Source organism: Ricinus communis, chromosome 8 (assembly GCF_019578655.1).
Source record: "Ricinus communis isolate WT05 ecotype wild-type chromosome 8, ASM1957865v1, whole genome shotgun sequence".
Lineage (NCBI taxonomy): Eukaryota > Viridiplantae > Streptophyta > Magnoliopsida > Malpighiales > Euphorbiaceae > Ricinus > Ricinus communis.
This window is the reverse complement of record NC_063263.1, coordinates 12,707,128-12,728,303: the sequence shown is the minus strand read 5'-3', so window position 1 is coordinate 12,728,303 and position 21,176 is coordinate 12,707,128. Positions and strand designations below refer to the sequence as shown.

At 34.0% G+C, this 21,176-nt stretch overlaps 3 protein-coding genes across 3 annotated transcripts; all 3 read left to right on the top strand.

Moving 5' to 3' along the window:
• The first annotated feature begins 440 nt into the window (after positions 1-440).
• Positions 441-5,601, top strand: LOC8285351 (diaminopimelate decarboxylase 1, chloroplastic). The gene is made up of 8 exons (XM_002512895.4): positions 441-1,028; positions 1,216-1,390; positions 2,350-2,499; positions 3,323-3,484; positions 3,846-4,031; positions 4,757-4,879; positions 4,966-5,055; positions 5,291-5,601. The coding sequence occupies exons 1-8, from the start codon at positions 529-531 to the stop codon at positions 5,369-5,371; spliced, it is 1,467 nt and encodes a 488-aa protein (XP_002512941.1). The 5' UTR covers positions 441-528; the 3' UTR covers positions 5,372-5,601.
• A 261-nt stretch (positions 5,602-5,862) lies between these two features.
• Positions 5,863-17,080, top strand: LOC8285350 (splicing factor U2AF-associated protein 2). The gene is made up of 15 exons (XM_015715423.3): positions 5,863-6,279; positions 6,475-6,543; positions 6,939-7,073; positions 7,227-7,352; positions 7,522-7,691; positions 9,722-9,973; positions 10,253-10,345; positions 10,424-10,462; positions 11,133-11,222; positions 11,307-11,409; positions 11,590-11,670; positions 13,347-13,423; positions 15,242-15,322; positions 16,221-16,312; positions 16,723-17,080. The coding sequence occupies exons 1-15, from the start codon at positions 6,210-6,212 to the stop codon at positions 16,844-16,846; spliced, it is 1,602 nt and encodes a 533-aa protein (XP_015570909.1). The 5' UTR covers positions 5,863-6,209; the 3' UTR covers positions 16,847-17,080.
• Positions 17,081-19,947: 2,867 nt separating this feature from the next.
• On the top strand, positions 19,948-21,067 carry LOC125370804 (photosystem II CP47 reaction center protein-like). The gene has a single exon (XM_048377589.1). The coding sequence runs from the start codon at positions 20,145-20,147 to the stop codon at positions 20,940-20,942; it is 798 nt and encodes a 265-aa protein (XP_048233546.1). The 5' UTR covers positions 19,948-20,144; the 3' UTR covers positions 20,943-21,067.
• The last annotated feature ends 109 nt before the right edge of the window (positions 21,068-21,176 follow it).

Here is a 21,176-nt window from a genome sequence, read left to right as displayed (position 1 = left end):
TATAAGAAATCATAATTTCCAAGAGTTTATATTATAAACAATTCCTCCGATTTTCTTTAAAATCGACTATTTTTAACCAAAAAAGAAAGACAACGGGTAAAGAAAAAATTCAAATAAATTCTAAAAAAATAAGTGAATTTCAACTGTTTCATAAAATATAACTACTCTTTGCATGTTTTAAACTCCATATGAAATAAAGATGAAACTCATAATAAAATATATTTGAATTTTTTATGGGAAAGAAAAAGAAAAAGAAAAAAGCTTAGGTTGCCTCTTATGTAAAATTGTGAATCGGTTTTCTCACCTCAAAATAATTGCAATTTCAGTACTTAAAGTTTTCTCGAAATGTAAAACATTGAGAATAAATTATTTTCTTACAATTATTATCAAAGCAACACGTGACTGAACAACAAACGTAATTTATTCCAAAAGTTTCTACTACTTGACGTTTTTAGTCTTAATAACACTCCAGTGTACAGTACCTTTAAACCCTCAAAATCTTCTGTCTTTACACTTTCTGGTTCATCAATGGCGGCGACTACAACCCATCTTGCTCATCCACCTACTCTCTCGAAGAACATCACTTTTCATCATTTAAAGCAAAACCCATTTCTTAAAACTTCGACTTTACCCGTCAAATTCACTAGAACCTCTCCAAAGCCCCTCTCTCTTACTCTTAAAGCGGTTTTATCACAAAACCCAACTCTAACTCAAGAAACTGCTCAATTCAAGCATTGTTTCACTAAATCAAATGATGGGTTTCTCTACTGTGAGAATCTTAAGGTTCAGGATGTCATGGAGAGTGTTGAGAAAAGACCTTTTTATTTGTATAGTAAGCCACAGATTACTAGAAATGTGGAGGCTTATAAGAGTGCTTTAGAGGGATTAAATTCTATTATTGGTTATGCAATTAAGGCTAATAATAATTTCAAGATTTTGGAACACCTGAGACAGTTGGGTTGTGGAGCTGTGCTTGTTAGTGGTAATGAGCTTAGGTTGGCTCTTCGTGCTGGATATGATCCCAAAAAGTATGCCCTTTGAACCTTCCTTTTTTTAATTGCTATGGCAAGAATTGCGCGTGTGTGTTTTTTATCTTCTTTATTTGCCTAGTTTTAGTGTCATCAGACCTATGTTGAAATGTATGGGTTGCACTAATTGATACTGAACTGTGGCATTTTTTGCATGCCTAATTTGGGTTAACATGTCAATTATCAGGTGTATTTTTAATGGAAACGGGAAGCTCTTGGAGGACCTGGTTTTAGCTGCTGAGGAAGGTGTTTTTGTTAATGTAGATAGTGAATTTGATTTAGAGAATATTGTAGCAGCTTCTAGAATTGCTGGAGAAAAGATTAATGTTTTACTCCGGATCAATCCAGATGTGGATCCTCAGGTATGTGATTGTCCCTTTATACAACAATTAGATACTTTACCAGGTAAAGCAAGTGATGTCATAGTAAAAAGTATGAGATCTTATGTTATGTCAGGTTAGGTGGTATAATAGATAGTGCCTACTTAAAAGGCTTTGTCAGTTGACTTAGTTAATTCATTGCTAAACTAAGTTAGACAAATGAGATGCTTGATTTGCATAAGAAAAGAATAGTTACTCAAATGTTTGAAGATAAGTCTGGTGGAGAGTTTGTCTATATTGGAGCCCAAATATTATTCGCTGAGATGGTCTATCATGCTTTTTGATAAGAAGTGGTTTATTTATTCGCAATTTGTTCGACTTTAGAATTTCAGGAATCGGAACTTGAGCCGCATTATTTTTTATATGAAGTTATAGTTTGTTGCATTGGAGTTGTTTTAGAAGTCATCATTGCTGATCAGGTTCCAGAATTCAAGTTCTTTTTTTTTTTTGTATGTGTGTGTAAAAGCATTGAAATTGAGTTACACATTGAAATTGATTAACATTGTTTTAGTTAAAACAAACCGTAACTATCTGGTTGACCACTTCATATATGGCTTTCCATCTTTTTATATGCTTGGATGAAACAATGCGGGTAGTTTTCAGATAAGTATCTGTGTGACCCACTTGCATGATCAATAGAATCACTGTAATCAAATCCTGGAAACATCACAGCCCACCACCTCTGTGTTTTTAATACAGCCTGTTATACCTAGCTAATAGCCCATCGACCCATGCTGATGTCTCCTCATTTTGTTTCCATCACCAACTAAATCTCTAATCCATAAGAATCAAGATATTGGAGTTATATATCACAAACTATAGATTTGTTTGGAGATTAAGCTGATTAATTGTCTAAACGTTTGTGATAAAGGCTGTAGTTGAAGTTTCTGTATTTGAAATCTTTGTTATGATTGCTAAATATTTTTTGTTTTGATCCTTAGGTCCATCCTTATGTTGCCACTGGTAACAAGAACTCTAAATTTGGCATTAGAAATGAGAAGCTGCAATGGTTTCTGGATGCTGTTAAGGCACACCCTAATGAGCTTAAGCTTGTGGGAGCCCATTGCCATCTTGGTTCTACCATTACCAAGGTATTTTATCAGTGCACCTTATTTCATTTTTATTTTTTGCAGTAATTTTCTGTTTATAATTAAGCATTGTGGATTAGGAGGATGACTATTAATGGCTGTTGGAGGAAAAAAATTGTAATTCACTTCTCTTTCGCTTGTAGTCATCTTGATATGCATTGTCCTTGTGCAATTTTGATCTTGTGCATTCTGTTAGCTGACCAGTCTTAAAAAATTGTGACTCCCCCTAGTCTGTAGTAGGTAGGCCAGTAATTTGAATGCTGCTTGAATTTTGTAACGTAGACCTAGGAATCCCCATATTTCAGATATTTGAGTTCATTTAGCTTTTCATGTGTGAAATTTCTTTTAAACATTGGTAATGGTCTATCTGCTCAGAGGTTTAACTGTTATAACCTTCAAGAATCCTAAAAATAATTATCTTCAAAATAGTTATCTCCTTAAGTATAATCTTGCATACATTTTTAGGTGCCCAATTATTAACTAATGTTTAGTGAATCTACTGGCTTGAAAACATGCGGTGAATATGAATATATTTTGACTAATGCGTGTAAGAATTAGAAAAGTGTCTGTCTGTCTTACTTGGTGAGGAACGTGATGATGATTGTGTCCTTTTCAATTTTCTTTACTATCAATGGCTGTACCTTGTCAATATTGTAGTATTATTGATGATCTTATTCACTTTCCATCTACCCTTGTTAGCCTATACTTCTCATTTGTCTTGGGCATAAGTATACAAGCATGCCTATTCTGTCTGTCTGTAAATGCCACAAGTTGTCTGGTTTATAGTTTCTATTGATATTAAAGCTCTCTTTATTATGCACTTTAGGTGGACATATTCAGAGATGCTGCAGTTCTTATGGTCAACTACATTGATGAAATTCGAGCTCAAGGCTTTGAAATTGATTATCTAAACATTGGCGGTGGTTTGGGTATAGATTATTATCATGCTGGCGCTGTCCTTCCTACTCCGAGAGATCTCATCGACACTGTGAGTCATGCTTCTTAATTGGCACATGCTCTTTTATAATTCATATTTTTTACTTTTTCTGCAGCCGTTATTTAAAATTGTCAATTGTTGATACACATTCAGATTGGTTCTCCAGTTCACTAATGTTTAACTGCAAATTCTATGGCCTTACTCTAAGGGATATTTATTGGGAATTTATGTGCTTATTTCTTCAGTTATTTTTGTTAGATTTAGAGAGCTGCTGATGTTTCAAGGACCAGTATTTTAGTTTTACTTTGATCAGTATCATCGCTAAAGCATTATATCAACTGCCCACTTGCTAGCATTGCTAAAATTCGGTAATAATTTCATGTCATTCTTAACTAAGTGGTTGCCAATTTAGGTTCGAGAACTGGTGCTCTCACGGAATCTCAATCTCATCATTGAACCAGGGAGATCATTAATTGCAAATACCTGCTGCCTGGTCAACAGGGTCACTGGAGTGAAAACTAATGGGACTAAAAACTTTATTGTGATCGATGGTAGCATGGCTGAACTTATTCGTCCAAGTCTTTATGATGCATATCAAGTAAGGATCTGGGCGTAATGAAAGCTTTTGATGTTATGATCATGTTTGACAGTAGGAAAAAACTGTTTATCTTTCTTGGCTTTTGATTATTCTTCTTTTCTTATTATTCATTTTGCCCATTTACGCTATTGCTTAAGGCTTAGTGTCAAGTACTTCTAAATATGTTTCGACACGTGGTTCATTAACTACATAGTACAACTGCTATTAATCACATCTTATTTCTCATAGGCAGATCTCATCTCTCCATAGCTTATCTATAGGAGCATAATTTAGTGGACACATCTTCTTATCAGTTATGCAAGAAAATGGTAATGGAAGCAATTACTATTTTAACATTTTCTTTCATGTTGAACTGAGCAATAGCCTATATACATGCTTATGATTTGCTAAACTCACTGTAATATGCTGCATCAGTTAAATTATTGGGGACAGATATTCTGGCACTGTTTTTTCCTCACAACATTCTTACATGTCAGACATGTAGTAATTAATTAAATCAATTTTGAAGGAGAAGCAACATGGCTTTCCTCAGAATTCTCTTTCATCTCTCTTTAAGAAAAAGGCTTTTTCTTTGAAGGGGTTTAATAAAGAAACTTAGATAGCAATCCCCCCACCCCCACAAGCTGAACTCACCATCTGTTCTGGGGCTTGAATACTATCTTGTTTCTGCTTAGTATGTTTCTTTTTTATTTGGTTCTAATTAGCTTTTGAATGTGTTGTTGCAGCACATAGAACTTGTTTCTCCTGCACAACCTATTGTCGAAGTATCAACTTTTGATGTGGTGGGTCCTGTCTGTGAATCTGCTGATTTCTTAGGAAAGGGTAGAGAACTTCCAACCCCATCTAAGGTAATCTTTTCAGGTTCTTTGTTGGGCAGTTTCAGTTATGATAGTATATATACTTTAATTTTCTGATCAACATTTGTGGTTTGCAGGGAGCTGGTTTGGTTGTTCATGATGCTGGAGCTTACTGCATGAGTATGGCATCAACATACAATTTGAAGATGCGCCCTCCTGAGTACTGGGTATGAGTCAGTTTTGAATCTTCCATAAAGTACCTTTCATCTTTCCAAATCATATGGAAAATTCTTTTCTCCAGCATTTCAGACATTTTCTTTTAACTATTTGCATTTTGCTAATGTTTACAGAGATCGTCTTATGTACTGCATGCCACTTTTAATGAGACGAATGGTTTCTGCTTTTGAAATATGTTTTGGTCATAAAAAGTGTCTTGAAGTTTGAACATGTTTCATTTTTCAGATTGAAGAAGATGGTTCTGTAACCAAAATACGGCACGGGGAGACATTCGAAGACCATATGCGGTTCTTTGAGGGTCTTTGAACGCAAAAACTTTTAGCCATTTCTGCCGGAGCACGCAGGCTTCAGTTGTGTTCTTATTTTTGACATACCCAACTATGCCGGTTACATTGTGGTTCTATATTTTGTATCACCATTTTGCTAGATGCTGTTAAAACATAATACTCATTATCAGTGTCGAAACTTTCAGATGTCATTATTATATCGTTAGCATGTTCAAAGATCCCATGATAAAATTATTGCTTGATGCACAATTTGGATAAGCCTTAGAGAAGGTGAATTGTTCTGCAATTCTCTTCTGAAATATTGCCACTGAAGGTTCTCCTGTCTTTAGTATTTTCTGTCTTAAATCCTAACTGTAATTCCTCCTGCCAACAGTATAAAAGTAATTAAATTTTGTCTGTAAGACCGAATTTGCGGCTCCAATCTTACTTTGAATCGATCATGATGATGTCTATATATAAACATAAGAGTTGAGCGGTGAATTTACATGTAAAATATGTAATCCAACTCCTAAAATACGGTTTAAAGAAAAATTAAAACCCACATACACTTTAAAACAGGGGTTTACTGAAGATTAGTTCAGTGCTGCTCCAATCGGATTATGCGGTTTTTGAACACCCAAAACCCGACTTCAAATCATTTATTATTATTTCTTTTTGTTTTTTGTAATTCATTCCAAATGATTATTATGTAAAATTCCACAATATCAACGATTCCGTCCAAGATCGATATATCCTAATCCTGAAAGTCGGATGCAGCGACAGTTATATCCAAACAGTCCAAAAATTTCTACCGTCTTCCTCATTTCTAAGCTCTCCAAAACATATTCTATTGCAGAAGAAGAAGAGGCGGTAAAACGATGTCGCCCGTTGACGGCTACCACGATTATCTACCCCAAGCACCCGAATACTTTCAGCAACTTCCCTCCGGTTAGTAGCATTATACGTACTTTCGCTGTTGCAATTAGAAATTTGAATAATTTAGGATAAATTACAAGTAATTTATATGGTTTAGTCCTTATTAGGGCTCTTTACGACTTGATCATATGAAGTGCTAGTTACAGAATCATTTTGTGTAAATTCATGTTCTTTTTTGCATAATGATTATTGATATTGGAGGTGCAGAAGTGCGATGGTATATTCTTGATGACAATCAACAAAGTTTTGGACCTTACGCAATCCATGAAATGCGCGGTGAGTTTTTCTTTCCTTTTTGTTTTTTAACAGACTAACTGCATGCTTACATTAGTTGTTTAAACTGTGGAATAACTGTTTTCTAAAATCTTGTGCTTTTTCAAAACAAACCAAAAAAAGATGGAAAGAAAAAGACTTGAATTGTTTCGTGCTTTGTATTTAATCTTTCTTTTCCTTTTCCCCCTTTTTTTGGGGGTTTGTGTGAGGGCTCAAATTTACTCAGGCATTTTTTTCTCTCCTTTTTGTTGTTGAATTTTCATTTATAGCAGTAAATCAATTGCACAGTTTCAGAAAGAAAAAAATGTTCTTCTGTCTGTAAACTTGTTTAATTGCGGTCTAATGAGATGAGCTATTGAAACATGATTCTACTTTGCTTCTTTACTGCTCCTACGCAGAGCATTTCTTGAATGGGTTTCTCTCAGAAAGTTCATTTGTATGGACTGAAGGAAGAGTTGATTGGCAACCATTGTTTGCAATACCTGATTTGCTTTCACAACTTACTCTACAGAGAGCTGATACTTCTCTATCAGGTATTATTTTTCTCTTTCTGACTTTTTCTTCAGCGTTGGTTTTATTTATTTGTATTATTGCAGACATTATTCTTATGTTTTAAAATAGTTACCTTAAAACATAGATATTTCCATGACTCGATTTATGGCTCTTACCCTGAGATGTTTTGGCAGCATCCATCAACAGTGATATTGAGTCGGAGAAGTGGAATGATGTTAGAGGGGCAGAGAGAGGCATTGTTGGCTTGCAAGATGGATCTCAGTCTAGTAATAAACAGCAAATTAATACCTCTTCTGCAGGTGAGGGATTTCTTTTATCTTTTCTTTTTCTAATCTCCTCTCTCCCCCTGTCCCCTTTTGTTATCATTATCATTATCATTATAAATATTTTATTTTAACAAAAGGGGATGGTTGGTTAAGCATGTCTGTTGCCTGACGAAGGTTCCATATGTTGTGATGTACTTGGCAGTGCGTTCCAATGATAATGAGGATGAATTTGAGAAATGGCAGAGGGAGATTTCAGAGGCAGAGGCTGAAGCTGATAGACCTCAGTCGCCACCAGAGGGCGAGGAAGAATTTACAGATGATGATGGGACCACATACAAGTGGGATAGAGGTCTTAGAGCATGGGTTCCTCAGGTTAGTTCTGAGTTTTGTAATTTTCACTTATCAAAGCTTTTTCCACACAATTGTGTTCAAGAAGAATATCTCTGAGTTTTGTAATTTTACTTGTCAAAGCTTTTACCATGCAATTGTGCTCAAGAAGAACATCTTAAACTTAATTTTTGTTTTCCTGCTTGAGCAACCTAATTCTGTATGTGCACTGATTATACATATTTTAGTAAGCACCATTATCTTCTCCTTCAGCTGTGAGTGTGTGTGTTTTTTTCTTTTCTTTTTTGCATGTAGTCTCATGTGCTAAATGTAGAGTATATCAGGAAAATTTATTTCCCTCTATTTGTTTCTTTCCAAGTATTTCATTTATTGGTGGAATTTTAGGTTACTATGAATAGTGTGCCAATAATCATCAATAATTTTTTTGTGCTTTCTTGTGATTTACGGGGATGGATAGGTGGGGAAAGTTGAGCAAGGTAAATTTGAGAGTTGAATTGTTTTATCATGTCCTTGCATCTTATGAATCTTTTAGATGCAGTTGATTGACAATAAGCTTCTTTCTTCTTTTCTTTTTCTTAGAGTGGTGTGTGTGTGTCTGTGAGAGCGAGAGAGAGAGAGATGAGCTTTCTCATCATATGCTGGATGGAAGAAGTCTATATTCGTATTTCTAAGTGTACTCTATCAATGATTACTGATAAGAAGTCTACATTTGTGTTTCTTTTTAGTTACTAAAATTGATTATAATAATCATGGTTGAGAACAGAGAGAGGGAGAGGGAGCATATTAATGCGGTATAACCTTGCTAAGGTACTAGTTCGATATCACCTTGCTGCAACGTGGTTAGTGCTGTTAAAATTAATGGTGCAGTTGGCTATTATGAAAAAGATCGTGGTCATTGCATTCTCTGCAGTAAGAAATTTTTTTCCTTAAAAACAAAAGTCAGCATGTTATCTTGCTAAGATAAGATGGTAATAAAGCTTGAGGTTGAATGGTGTATTCGAGTATTTCGAGAAAGATTATGGTAATGGTGAAAATGGACTGGAAGGAGGACTATAATCATACTTGTGTTTCGTGAACACATTGTCGGAAGAAAACTGTCGGAATGTGCAATTTGAAAGTGATATAATTCTGTTGTCCAAGCTTTTAGTGGCCAGGAGAAAACTTATTTCTGCATCATTTCACTGGCTTTTGTGGTGATTCATGGGCAGCAAGGTTGATCTTAGATCAGGCACTTTGAAGTCTAGTTTTTGATGATATATTAATGTGGTTCACTTGCAAATGTTATGATTTTGAGCACTTGTGAATTGGCATAAGAATTTTTGCTTGATCGTTGTGTCTTGGCATTTGAATTGTCAATAAACAAAAAGTCAGCTATCTTTGTAGAAGAGAGGTTCCTATCTTCTTATGTTATCATGTGTCTATTTTCTCCCTCTTCCCCCTTCCCCCCACCCCAGGCGGTGATTTCCACTGGTTAGGATGGGAAACAACAAGAAGAAAGGCTTGATGGAATAGGTAATGGTTTATTTGGCTGATAAATAAGGATGGCTTAGGTTGGAGCAGTTCTCAGTTATATGGTTGCTACTGAAAACATGAATCTCATGAGCAAAGGCAAATCCTGTATTTGTGTTTCTCTTATTGAATGCAGAAGTAAAGACACAGGACAAAGATAGATCCTGTCATAGATAGTATTCTAGCCCACCATGATGTTCACACCTGTGAAACTTCCATTGATATTGTGACTGTCAGATTGGTTGATTCTATTACTTTCTTTCAAATTTTTTGAGCATGTCTTGGTTGTTTATGGCTGTGTGTGTATGCACATACATGTGTCCATATGCAGATGTATTGTTGAAAGGTTAGGGGTAACACCTTCATGGTTTTCATCACAAGGTAAAATATTGAATGACCATGCATGATATTCAGATTTAGAATACATGGTGATGGTGTAAGTGATGACTTATTTATATGGACTTGAAATTCTATGTGGCTTACTATCACCTTCATACTTATAATTATGCACATATTAGGATTTCATTATTGATTGATATATATAGGACAATACTTCAAGCGTGACTGGACAATATGGCTTAGAAGAAATGACCTTTTTGCAAGAAGAGGACGTTTTTCCAACTGTGGATATAAACAATGCAGCTTTCAAGGAGGAAATCAATGGTAGCGGTGAAAGTGAAACACTGGAATCAAAACATAATGGCAAGAGGAAATTACAGGGATTGCAAGATGATAGTAAAATGCAAGCTGATAAGGACACACAACCTGATAAAAAGGAAAAGGAAGCTGATAAGAAGGTCAAAATTTTTATTTTTCCTCTCTTCTTGAGTCTTGTAACTACTGGAAGATGGCTCCAGGCCACTTTTCATTACCTTTCTTATACTTGAAAATATGTTTTTATTATGAAATCATCTTCAGCTATTTGGGGACTATTAAAACAAGATGCACCAACTATTACAATAATGACTCTAAAAGCAATAATTCAATTTCCTTGATGTTCTATCTCATTGTTCTTTTTTTTTTTTTTCCAGGTATGCTGATACCATTATTTATTTCTTTACTTTTGGCTTTTGCAGGAAGCCAATAAGGCCCCTGATAGTTGGTTTGAATTGAAAGTTAACACGCACGTTTATATAACTGGGTTGCCTGATGATGTCACATCTGAAGAAGTAATTATTGATTACTTATTTGATTGGGCTTTATTATAGTTCTCTTGGTAAGAAACTCATTTTGGTAGTTTGTTGCAGGTGGTGGAGGTATTTTCCAAGTGTGGGATAATCAAAGAGGTAGAGTATATATCTTAATTAATTGTAAACACTTGGCTCTTTTCATGATTGCAGGGCCTAATTCTCCTTTTCTTTTGATGCTCAGTTCTGTCATATGGAATTGGTGATTTGTTCCTACCATTATTTTACTTGTGTCAGGTTATTCAGTCTAGGGAACTGTCTTTTGTTTTTGGAATATTTGTAAACTAGCTTGCTAATTAAAAATTGCGCAATTTTCAGTCAGGTAAGCTATTGGAACTGTGACCCAGTATGTTGAACTGTGAAATCACATGTTTATAGACACAAACACACACACACACACACACACACACACAGAGAAAGTGATAACAAAATAATGAAGGAACCATGATTTTCATTTCCTCTTCTGTTTCAATTTTTAGAGGCTTTGGCTATTTTCTGTGAACATGTCAGAGGTTTGATTGATCAATAGATTTGTTTTAGTACGTTCTAGCAAATCTTATAATTTTCTTAGTAGTGATCTCCAGATTGATAAGCCAAATAAAGTTGAACTTCTGATATAGTCAAAGAGCATTGGAACATGTGTGATGAGGGAAGCAGAGCACCTTGTGAAGATGAAATTGCTGTTTTGTTTATTGTTCTACATCTTCATGTACTCTAGATGGTCCAATTTATGAAATGTCATTTGATGAACCAATTGTAAATTGTACAGGATCCTGAAACAAAAAAGCCTCGTGTGAAGATCTATGTTGACAAAGAGACTGGAAGAATAAAGGGAGATGCATTAGTTACATTTTTAAAGGTAATTTTGTTTGCTGTGCTCCTTAGTCCATGATGCTGAATCGGGATTTTTATGCTTATGTTCTTATGTATGATTGAACACTAGGAACCATCAGTTGATCTGGCATTGCAAATTTTGGATGGTACACCTTTACGGCCTGGTGGCGCAGTCCCTATGTCTGTCAGCCGAGCCAAGTTTCAGCAGAAGGGTAATAATAATTCCAACTTCATGTTTCCATGTTGATTGGTTATACTTACAAGGATTATTGTTAACATTATTAGTAGTTATTTGAGATTTGGAAGATATCCTTAAATTATCTAGAATTTGCAATGTCTGTTTATTGGAGGCTTGTGGTTTTATTGATGGGCTTCATTTCTGCTGAATGCAGGGGATAGATTTATACCTAAACAAGCAGATAACAAGAAGAAAAAGAAGCTAAAACGAGTTGAGGAGAGAATACTTGGTTGGGGTATGTTCTCAACTCAAACTTAAAATTTAGTAGTGGATGTGAAGGGTATGGTGTTTTACCTAATTACGTTCTGGTGTGTCATTTTAGTCTTTTGCTGCATCTGAAGCTTTGAATTTAATTTGGTATATATGCAAGAAGTTTCCTAGTTAAATTTTTTTCCAACTTCTGAAATCATAAGCGTAGTTGTGAAGTAGTTTTTATTTTCTAATATGTATTTTCAATATTATATCTGCCACAACATGATCTGGGATCGCTATCATCAATGTTGATCTTCGCTTATTGACAAGGAAGCCCCTATAATTACTGCTAAAATCTTTCATATTTGTCATAATTTTTTATTCAATTATGAGAATAAGGTGAGATGCAATCTGTATTGACTGTCATGCTGATATTTGTTGAAATGAGTTTGAGGAAATTAACACTATGCTTGGATGGAGGATAATCGAAGGGGAGGGGAAGGAAATAGAAGGAGAGTGGATTTTGATCGTGTTTAGCTATTAAAATTTTTTATGAGGGGAAGGAAATGGTGGGGGACTGATTTTCCTTCATTCCCCTTGTAGAAGTTGAAATTGTTCAAGTGCAAAAAGTATCAACTCATGGAAAGAAATTAAAATTTAATTAATTACCTTTTTAATCCCTATTATTGTAATAAAAAATTGAAAACTCACTTAAGTCCCTTCTCTTTCCTTTAATATGTAACCAAACATAAGAAAGTAAATATTTTCTCTTTTCTTCCCTTCAACTCCCTTCCATTCTCTTTAAAATACATTCCCCTCCCATCCCCTTTTCATTGCTATGTATAGTTTAAACTCAATTCTCTTTTGGATTCAAAGATGAACTGGTGAAGTTCATTAGTTAAAACACAATTTATATAATGTTGGTTATCTCAGGGACGTTGATAGATGATAGGAAAGAAAGTGAAGTTGCAAGGTTCTTCTTTCTTTTGAAGTTAAGACATTCATTTATTCTTTTCCATCACTTAGCAGTTTCCAAGTTCTAATACTCTATGCTTCTAAAGGGGACCTATTTGTCTATGCTGTTTACGATATGTCCGTATTAAAGATTTTCAGGATTTAGATTAAATTCTCTGTATTTTTCATTACTCGTTTCTGTTGGCATTCTCAAATTTATATTTTCATTTGCTTCCTCTTGAAGGATTTGTTAAAAATAGGAGTTTGAGAGTAAAACTATGTGTATCAGGAGGACATATTTACTCTTCGCCACTCGCAGTTGCATTTGGTTTTGTTTATGCATTCCTTTCAAACACTGTAGCTTATTATGTATGCTAAATCTGTTTTTGGTTTGTCAAATTCTTTAGGGAAATGTCTTACCTCTTCTAAATGCACATAATAGGTGCACAATTTTTCTTTATCTTCTTTTTGGAGTTATTGTTAAAAAAAATTGTGGCAGGGTAAGTTTCCACCGATACATAGTGATTTTGATAAGGATACAGGCTTGTTATTATTTATTGTTTCTTCTCCAATTTGCAATTGGAAATCTCCAATAAGTTCTGGAAGCTAAAATCATGCCATCTTTTGTTCTTTTTCTCTTTCATTTCTGGGTAACGTCTTAAAGTGTTTGCTTCTTGAGATAATATGCAGCTTTTCTTGAAGCTTTATACTTAAATCTCTGTAATTGCCTTACCTGTAGCACCATGTGTTCCTTCAATGACCCAGGTGGACGTGATGATGTAAAGGTTTCAATTCCAGCAACTGTTGTTCTTCGTTACATGTTCACTCCTGCTGAAATGAGGGTAAGGATGAAGGATTTGTTCTTATGGCTGCGACTTCTTGTGACAGATAATTTGATTATAGGAATCAAGGAAATCAGAAGTTCGTATTGGTAGATAAAGAAAAGAGAAATCTTTTCCCATTCGAAGGCTGCAAATGAGCTGAGCCATGTTTAGCTTTGGCTAGCTTGAGCTTGGCTCATCTATTATCGAGCCAAGCTTGAGCATGAGCTAGTATCACTATGTCATTTATGGTTCACGGACCTAAATGGCCTTACTAAATATAAATTTTACAACTAAAATTATTTATCAATATTAAAAAAATAAATATTTGTTTATAAAAAATTATAACATATTTAATTAATTGTATTTTTATTATAATAACAAAACTTAATTAGGTATTCTTGTTTTTGTTATAAGTAAAATAATGTATTATAATCAAAAGCTATTAATATTTACAAGCTAGCTTACGAGCCTATAACAAACCGTGCTTTGCCTTGACTGATTTATCGAACAAGCCTCTACTCATGAGCTCAAGGTAATTTTTTATAGGGCTGAGTTCCAAATAGCTCACAAACGGCTTGGCGCATTTACAACCCTAGCAACGATTGTCTTCGACTCTGGGAATCTGTTTGTTTCACGGAAAATAAATTTCTTTTGGAAAACATGTTGAGTAAAACATGTTCCAAATAAATGACTTGTTTACTGTTGTTTAGTACTACTATACAGAAATCACTTGGAAATTATTCTATGATTAGCGCAGTTTTTCAATATGAAAGACCATTAAAATGTTTAAAACTTATTAGAACTTCATAGCTTAAATTTACAATTAGATTTAAAAAGATACATTGAGAATTTCTTTCCTATGATTGTTTAGTGATTGTTGCCTGCCATCAGTAATAGGTGGTGGTTGGAGGTCGCTGGAGGCAATTGTCGATAGTTGATATATTAAGACATGCATTTGTTTAGCTTTTGTAAAGCCATTTTCATAAGTTTGTAAAATTTCAAAGAATGGCATGGTTATCCTTCTGACCAAGAAAATGTTTTTTGTTGAACAATTTTCTTAGATGCACTAAACACACAAAGCAGGTTAAAAACAAAATATAGGAAATGTTTTTCCTGCAGAACAAATGGAGCCTAAGAATTGGTTTGTTATTCAAATGCTTATTTTAATTACACTAATCATGCATGTCCAGCATTTGTTGAGCACAAATGATGGAATCATAATGGTTTATTGGGTTAATACATAGAAGATAGAGCAAGTCTGCATTAATGTCATATTATCTGCTCGGGACCTTATACTCTTTCTATGTTGTGATTTAGATTTTTCTTATGCTCAAAACCTTATGTAGAGAGGTAAAGGCTTTGTTTTACTTACAAATTCTACAGATACAAAACTTTATAGCTGGGATAAAATCCTTGGGAAGTTGTTGAGGCTAACAACATTTTGTTTATTTGTTTAATAGCTTATTTCCTATATAATGATTTGAAAGTTTTAAATGGTGTTCTTCTCTTGATCTTAATGCATCTTTTTCCATCTGTGGTAGTGTAATAGCATTGGGGACACTATAAATTGACTTCCTTATCAAGCATTCGGAGAAAGAAATTGTGATAGTGGTCTTATATCATATCTGCTATGGTTTCTTTCTTCCACAATCTTTCTAGCTACACATTCTATTCTTATTGATATGCTGCTCTATTAGTGGTTAATGCTCTAAAGTCGGCCAAAACGAGCTGTTAAATATAAAAGTTTAACAAGCCTAAATTCTTATTCTGTTTACACATTAGGACTTTCCTTCTCTTGTCCTAAATTACTGCTTGGATCTTTTCTAACATGAGTAGACTGATGAGAATTTACGTTCGGAGCTGGAGGTGGATATTAGAGAGGAATGTGTAAAGCTTGGTCCAGTTGATTCAGTCAAGGTAACTAAAATTATCAGGCAATTCTTTGCTATGTTCTTCATGACTTTGTTCCATGTCTTTTTCGTCTGACTTGATCCATATTGTACTGGATAAACTGGTGACTGAACCTGTGTTTCATTTGTGATCATATAAGATAAACTAGTCATGGAATAGAAAATATCATTTCATTGGCTTGTTTAGTCTCTGCAGGTAATATCTGAGTTTTACATGATGTAAAATATTATGTGAATTTGGTTTAGTCAGTATATGGCTAATAGATGGTATTCCTTTGTTCTCCTAAACTGATTATGTTCAGACTTTATGAACTTTGTAATGGTAATTTCCTTATTGTTAAAAGTTGTGTGCTGATTTTCTTCAGCTTACAGCTTCCTTTCAAGCAGATTACCTCTATTCTGGCAAGCAGCTGTCAGTAAAAAAAAGAAAAAAAAAAAAAAAGAAAAAGTTAATTCATGCCACTGGGTTTGTTTCAGTATTAGTGACTTCTGTTTGTGCTGTTATTTCATTTGACCAGTCCTTGCCTTTTTTTTTTCCCCTGTTTACACGTGTTGGTCTTCTAAAACCTTCTTTGACTACCAAGTGAGACAAAATCTTGCATTTTCTTACTTGGATAGAAATCATTATAAATCTTGCACTCTGAAATATTATAATATCCTGGTTAGAAGTTCAGCTACGGTGTAAATGACTTATTTTTTACCCCGTGTCTTGATGCCTATTTCGCTCCAAGGAACTAGACTTGAAATTTGTAAATACACTTTTACCAAGGTTCTACTGGTGATGAATAATATCAGTTCTATACAAAGTTGTTTGTATGATAATAATTTATATCAAGTTAGTGTTTTCTGGTTGTTTTGCATATCTATTCATGCATTGCCATATCCTCTTATGGTTATGCTTGCAGGTGTGTGAGAATCATCCACAAGGTGTTGTCTTGGTAAAATTTAAGGACAGGAAGGATGCACAGAATTGCATTGAATTGATGAATGGACGGTGGTAAATTCTTTATTTGATAATAATGAGTGTTACATATCACGTTCCATCATATGAGTTTAACAACAATGTTGAGTTCCGGCTGTCGTGATAGCTCTTTTCAGTTATTTCCTTAATTGGTTTGTTTGTTTCAGGAAGTATTGATATTAATAAAATGTGAGATTACTTCATATAATTTTGGAGTGTAACTAAATTAAGAACCAGACATCTGACTTTAAAATGTTACTATCAATGTTCAATAAAATTTCACATTCATGGTTCCGTAGAACAAACGGTTAACTTGCCAGGATGCAACGTGGTCGACAAATTCTGACATTTGTGAACTGAGCAGGGTCACTCTTAAAATTCTTAACACCCTTCCCCACCCCAATATTTGTGGCATATTTATGACATGTTTCTTTTTCTTTTTTCAGGTTTGGTGGTAGACAGGTACATGCAAGTGAGGATGATGGATCAGTTAATCATGCCTTGGTCCGGGATCTTGATCAAGATGCTGCAAGACTGGAACAATTTGGTGCTGAACTTGAAGGTGAATGAGTTAATATTTTCCTTGCAATGGCCCTAACCCTGAACATATTTTCATGATGAATCAAATTTTGTACTGAAATACAAGTTAGAAATGGTTACGTTGTATCTCAGAGAAAATAGGTAGAAAATTGAAAAGCTGTTGAGTTAAATTCCTTGTATATTTTTAGACCAAGAGATTGTGCAAATTAATGTTAGAGATGCTTTGAAATGCATTTGCTATAGAGAAAACTTGAGAAGGGTTAATGATGTGATGTAAATTATTTCATGGCATGGTGGTTTTGGTGGCTGGGGATGCTCAAAATTCTAGGTCTAAAAGTGATAATAATATTTTGTTCTTATTATTCTAAAGCCAAAATCTCATTGGTGTTGCTTTAGGCTTCCTGTCAGGTACTGTATAAGTATTTGGGTTCTGTGATTCAGTTCTAAGCTAAGAAATAACTGTTTCCCATCTATCAATGACACTGCCACTAGTCCCATTATGTTAGCTTGTGATGGAGCAAATTGAAGCCTACTACTTCTCTGGTTAAAAACTAGTCCTCTAGGCTTTTGGATCTACCAACACAGTATGCCCTGTGCAATGTATACGAGTGTACGATTGTCTACCTGTGCTGTGCATATGCACTTGATCAGACAGTTGCAATTCTGAAATGAGGAGTTTCATTGAATCATCTCCTGTAGGCTTACAAATAGTTAGTTTTGTTCTTGACTATAGGATTGGAAAAAGAAGCAGGAATACTCCTCGGTTGATGTTAAATTATAGATGGCATACCAAATATATAAATGTCATTATCTTGAATGGTAAAAGAAGAGAAAAACAGGATGGGTACCACCAATATTATTGGTATTAGTCAATGAAAAGATTGAAGAAACTGGTAAATATAGTATAGGTTTAAGAGAAAATTAGAAGAAGAAGAAAATGAAAGAAGAGTATCTGCTAGGAGATCCTCATGTGATAAGTTGGTAATTGAAGAACCCACATGAATTTCTTATTTAGTTGGTAATATCTTGAGTCAACATTATTGTAAATAGACAATGAGCTAATATTATTTATAGTTTAGTTCATTTGTCAATTTCAAGTCTCTTTTCTTTCTGCTTAGAGGCTACCCAACTTCTTTATTAAATTTGGACACAGTATGATTTTTCTTCTTTTTTATAGTATGATTGGATTGTGGAGCCTACAGTTTATAAGCAGATTAGATTTAGAAAAGCATCATCATGATTTAAAATAAAAGATAATGTTTATGAACAAACAGAAGGGTGACAATATTAACATGGACATGATGGGGCTTTGATTCTTCCCAAGAATATGTTATATGTAAAAGATGCCTTTAATTTTGTTCTATTATATGTTTGGAAGACAGTCATTGGCCCCTCTCTCTCTCTCTCTCTCTCTCTCCCCCTCCAACACACAGAACACATTATGAGTGGCTTGAATTATTCACATTGATTGCCTAATAACTGCAAATTTTCCATCACTTCCCTGCATGACTCTAAATTTTAGTAAAAGTGGGAAAGGTAATTGCTTAATTTGACTGAAATAGATATTCTTCAAGTAAAATGGAGGTTTATTTCCTAGAATTCTTATTATAAGGTATTTTTTATTTGATTAATTATATAAATAGGAAAATTCTATTTTTTTTCGCTGGCCACTAATATGGAAACGGTCGTTTATTTTTTTTTTCTCTACCATTTACTAAGATGTTGCAGTTCATCAAGTTGTTTCTTACATATACTCATAAATTCAATAGAATATATATTATTTTCAATCATAGTATAATAATTAGATGACTTTTTAAAAAATTTTAAAATTAATAAATAAATATCATTTTACTGTGTAAATCTTTTTATAAAAATACTGCATTTCTAATTTTTATTTTTTAACTTATGGTACGATTGATTTTTAGTTGTTTTATCCAAAAAAAAAAAAAAAAACTAAAAGACAATTAAAATTTAATTTTGAAAAAAAGTAAAAAAAAAAAAAATTTAATATTTTAACACAGTAAAAATAAAAAAAATAGTTTTGATATTCTTTTTAATAATTATAATATATTCGTAATGGTTGAGGTTGATGCTGATATTTTGAGTAATTTAATTAGCTATATATAAAGGAGAACGAAAAGATAAACTAATTTAGGAATTGATTGGTTGATGGGTATGGAAATATTGAGAAGGTGTATATCGAGTGGGCAAGTGAAAGCTTGAGCTATCTATTAATTGATAGTAGATGATTGTGATTAGAGGATGAATCACATTAAATTATTTATTTATCTATTGGTTGGTCGGTTGCTTCTTGTTTGTGTATTTCACCTTTTCTTAGATTCATATTTCGTAGTGCACAAGGATTGGATTTCATTGTTATGATGAATAAGATCCGAATTTTTTGGAATTTTTTTATTAATCATTCACCGATTAAACTAACCCATATCATATATTAAAATAATTTACTTATAAAAAAGTAAAAAAGAAAAGATAAACTTAAAATTATACTCATACTGTTGATATTCATCCATTATCAAACTAAATTTATAAATATTTTCTAATATATATATATATATATATATATATATAAAGAATTTCTTTTTTTATATTTTTACTATTAGACAGTGTTTATAAATCTCATGATAGGTACCTAAAGATTCATAGTGAATTTCGACGGAAGCTTCTCTTGAAGCAATATCGCGTTGATCTAGTTGCCACCGGAGCCACAAAGGACAATATAAATTGATTCTTTTCTGCCAATAAGCACCAATTGCATCATAGGAATTAGAAAAAACAGATGTAAAATATTCATTTGGACGAGGCTCCCAAATACATCATAAGCTAAACCTGTGCTGACGAATAACCAACTTGCAATTAATAAGAAAAGTATAGTAATGCTATGAATGACCCAATATCGAATATTGGTAATAATATCAGTAAAAGAACGTTCTCATGTGCTTCCAGACATACTGAGCTCCACATATTCTGGTACAATTAAAAAGGAAAGACAAAACCAATAGAGTTTAATTCTTACGAATAGGTACTTTGAATGATGAACAAATCTCAATGCATTCGCTCATATAAAATAGAGTCAACCCCCTATTGCGTATTGGTACTTATTGGGTATAGAATAGATCGGGTTCTCTTTTCTTTGTTCCTACAAACGGAATTGTTACATTATTACTAAAATAAAAAAGAAAAAGAATAGAAAAAGAAATTAATTCTTTCTCCGAGATAACCTATTTAAAAGGGGAGATCCATAACATAGTTTTTCCAGTGCAATAAAGTTACATAGTGTCTATTTTTCATTAATAAAGGGGGTATTTCCATGGGTTTACCTTGGTATCGTGTTCATACCGTCGTATTAAATGATCCCGGTCATTTGCTGTCTGTCCATATAATGCATATAACTTTAGTTGCTGGTTGGGCCAGTTCGATGGCTCTTTATGAATTAGCAGTTTTTGATCCCTCTGACCCCGTTCTCGATCTAATGTGGAGACAAGGTATGTTCGTTATACCCTTCATGACTCGTTTAGGAATAACCAATTTATGGGGTGGTTGGAGTATCACAGGAGGAACTATAATGAATCCGGGTATTTGGAGTTATGAAGGCGTGGCTGGGGTGCATATTGTGTTTTCTGGCTTGTGCTTCTTGGCAGCTATTTGGCATTGGGTGTATTGGGATCTAGAAATCTTTTGCGATGAACGTACAGGAAAACCTTCTTTGGATTTGCCAAAGATCTTTGGAATTCATTTATTTCTCTCAGGGGTGGCTTGCTTTGGGTTTGGCGCTTTTCATATAACCGGGTTGTATGGTCCTGGAAAATGGGTTTCCGATCCTTATGGACTAACTAGAAAGGTACAACCCGTAAGTCCAACATGGGGTGTGGAAGGGTTTGATCCTTTTGTTCCGGGAGGAATAGCCTCTCATCATATTGCAGCGGGTACATTGGGTATATTAGCGGGCCTATTCCATCTTAGTGTGTGTCCGTCCCAATGTTTATACAAAGGATTACGTATGGGAAATATTGAAATTGTCCTTTCTAGTAGTATAGTTGCTGTTTTTTTTTGCAGCTTTTGTTGTTGCTGGAATTATGTGGTTTGGTTCAACAACTACTCCGATTGAATTATTTGGTCCCACTCGTTATCAATGGGATCAAGGATACTTCCAGTAAGAAATATATCGAAGAGTTAGTGCTGGGCTGGCCGAAAATCAAAGTTTATCTGAAGCTTGGTCTAAAATTCCCGAAAGTTAACTTTTTATGATTTATATCGATAATAATTCGGCAAAAGGTGGATTGTTCAGAGCAGAATCAATGAACAACAGAAATGGAATAACTATTGGGTGCTTAAGACATCC

Excerpts from the sequence above, each read along its gene's own strand:
- LOC8285350 (XM_015715423.3), top strand. The coding sequence starts at position 6,210 with ATGTCGCCCGTTGACGGCTACCACGATTATCTACCCCAAGCACCCGAA. Across the intron at positions 7,074-7,226 it reads AGCTGATACTTCTCTATCAG|CATCCATCAACAGTGATATT; the intron begins GTATTATTTTTC and ends ATGTTTTGGCAG. Across the intron at positions 16,313-16,722 it reads GAATTGATGAATGGACGGTG|GTTTGGTGGTAGACAGGTAC; the intron begins GTAAATTCTTTA and ends TTCTTTTTTCAG.
- LOC8285351 (XM_002512895.4), top strand. The coding sequence starts at position 529 with ATGGCGGCGACTACAACCCATCTTGCTCATCCACCTACTCTCTCGAAG. Across the intron at positions 1,391-2,349 it reads ATCCAGATGTGGATCCTCAG|GTCCATCCTTATGTTGCCAC; the intron begins GTATGTGATTGT and ends TTTGATCCTTAG. Across the intron at positions 4,880-4,965 it reads AACTTCCAACCCCATCTAAG|GGAGCTGGTTTGGTTGTTCA; the intron begins GTAATCTTTTCA and ends TGTGGTTTGCAG.
- LOC125370804 (XM_048377589.1), top strand. The coding sequence starts at position 20,145 with ATGGGTTTACCTTGGTATCGTGTTCATACCGTCGTATTAAATGATCCC.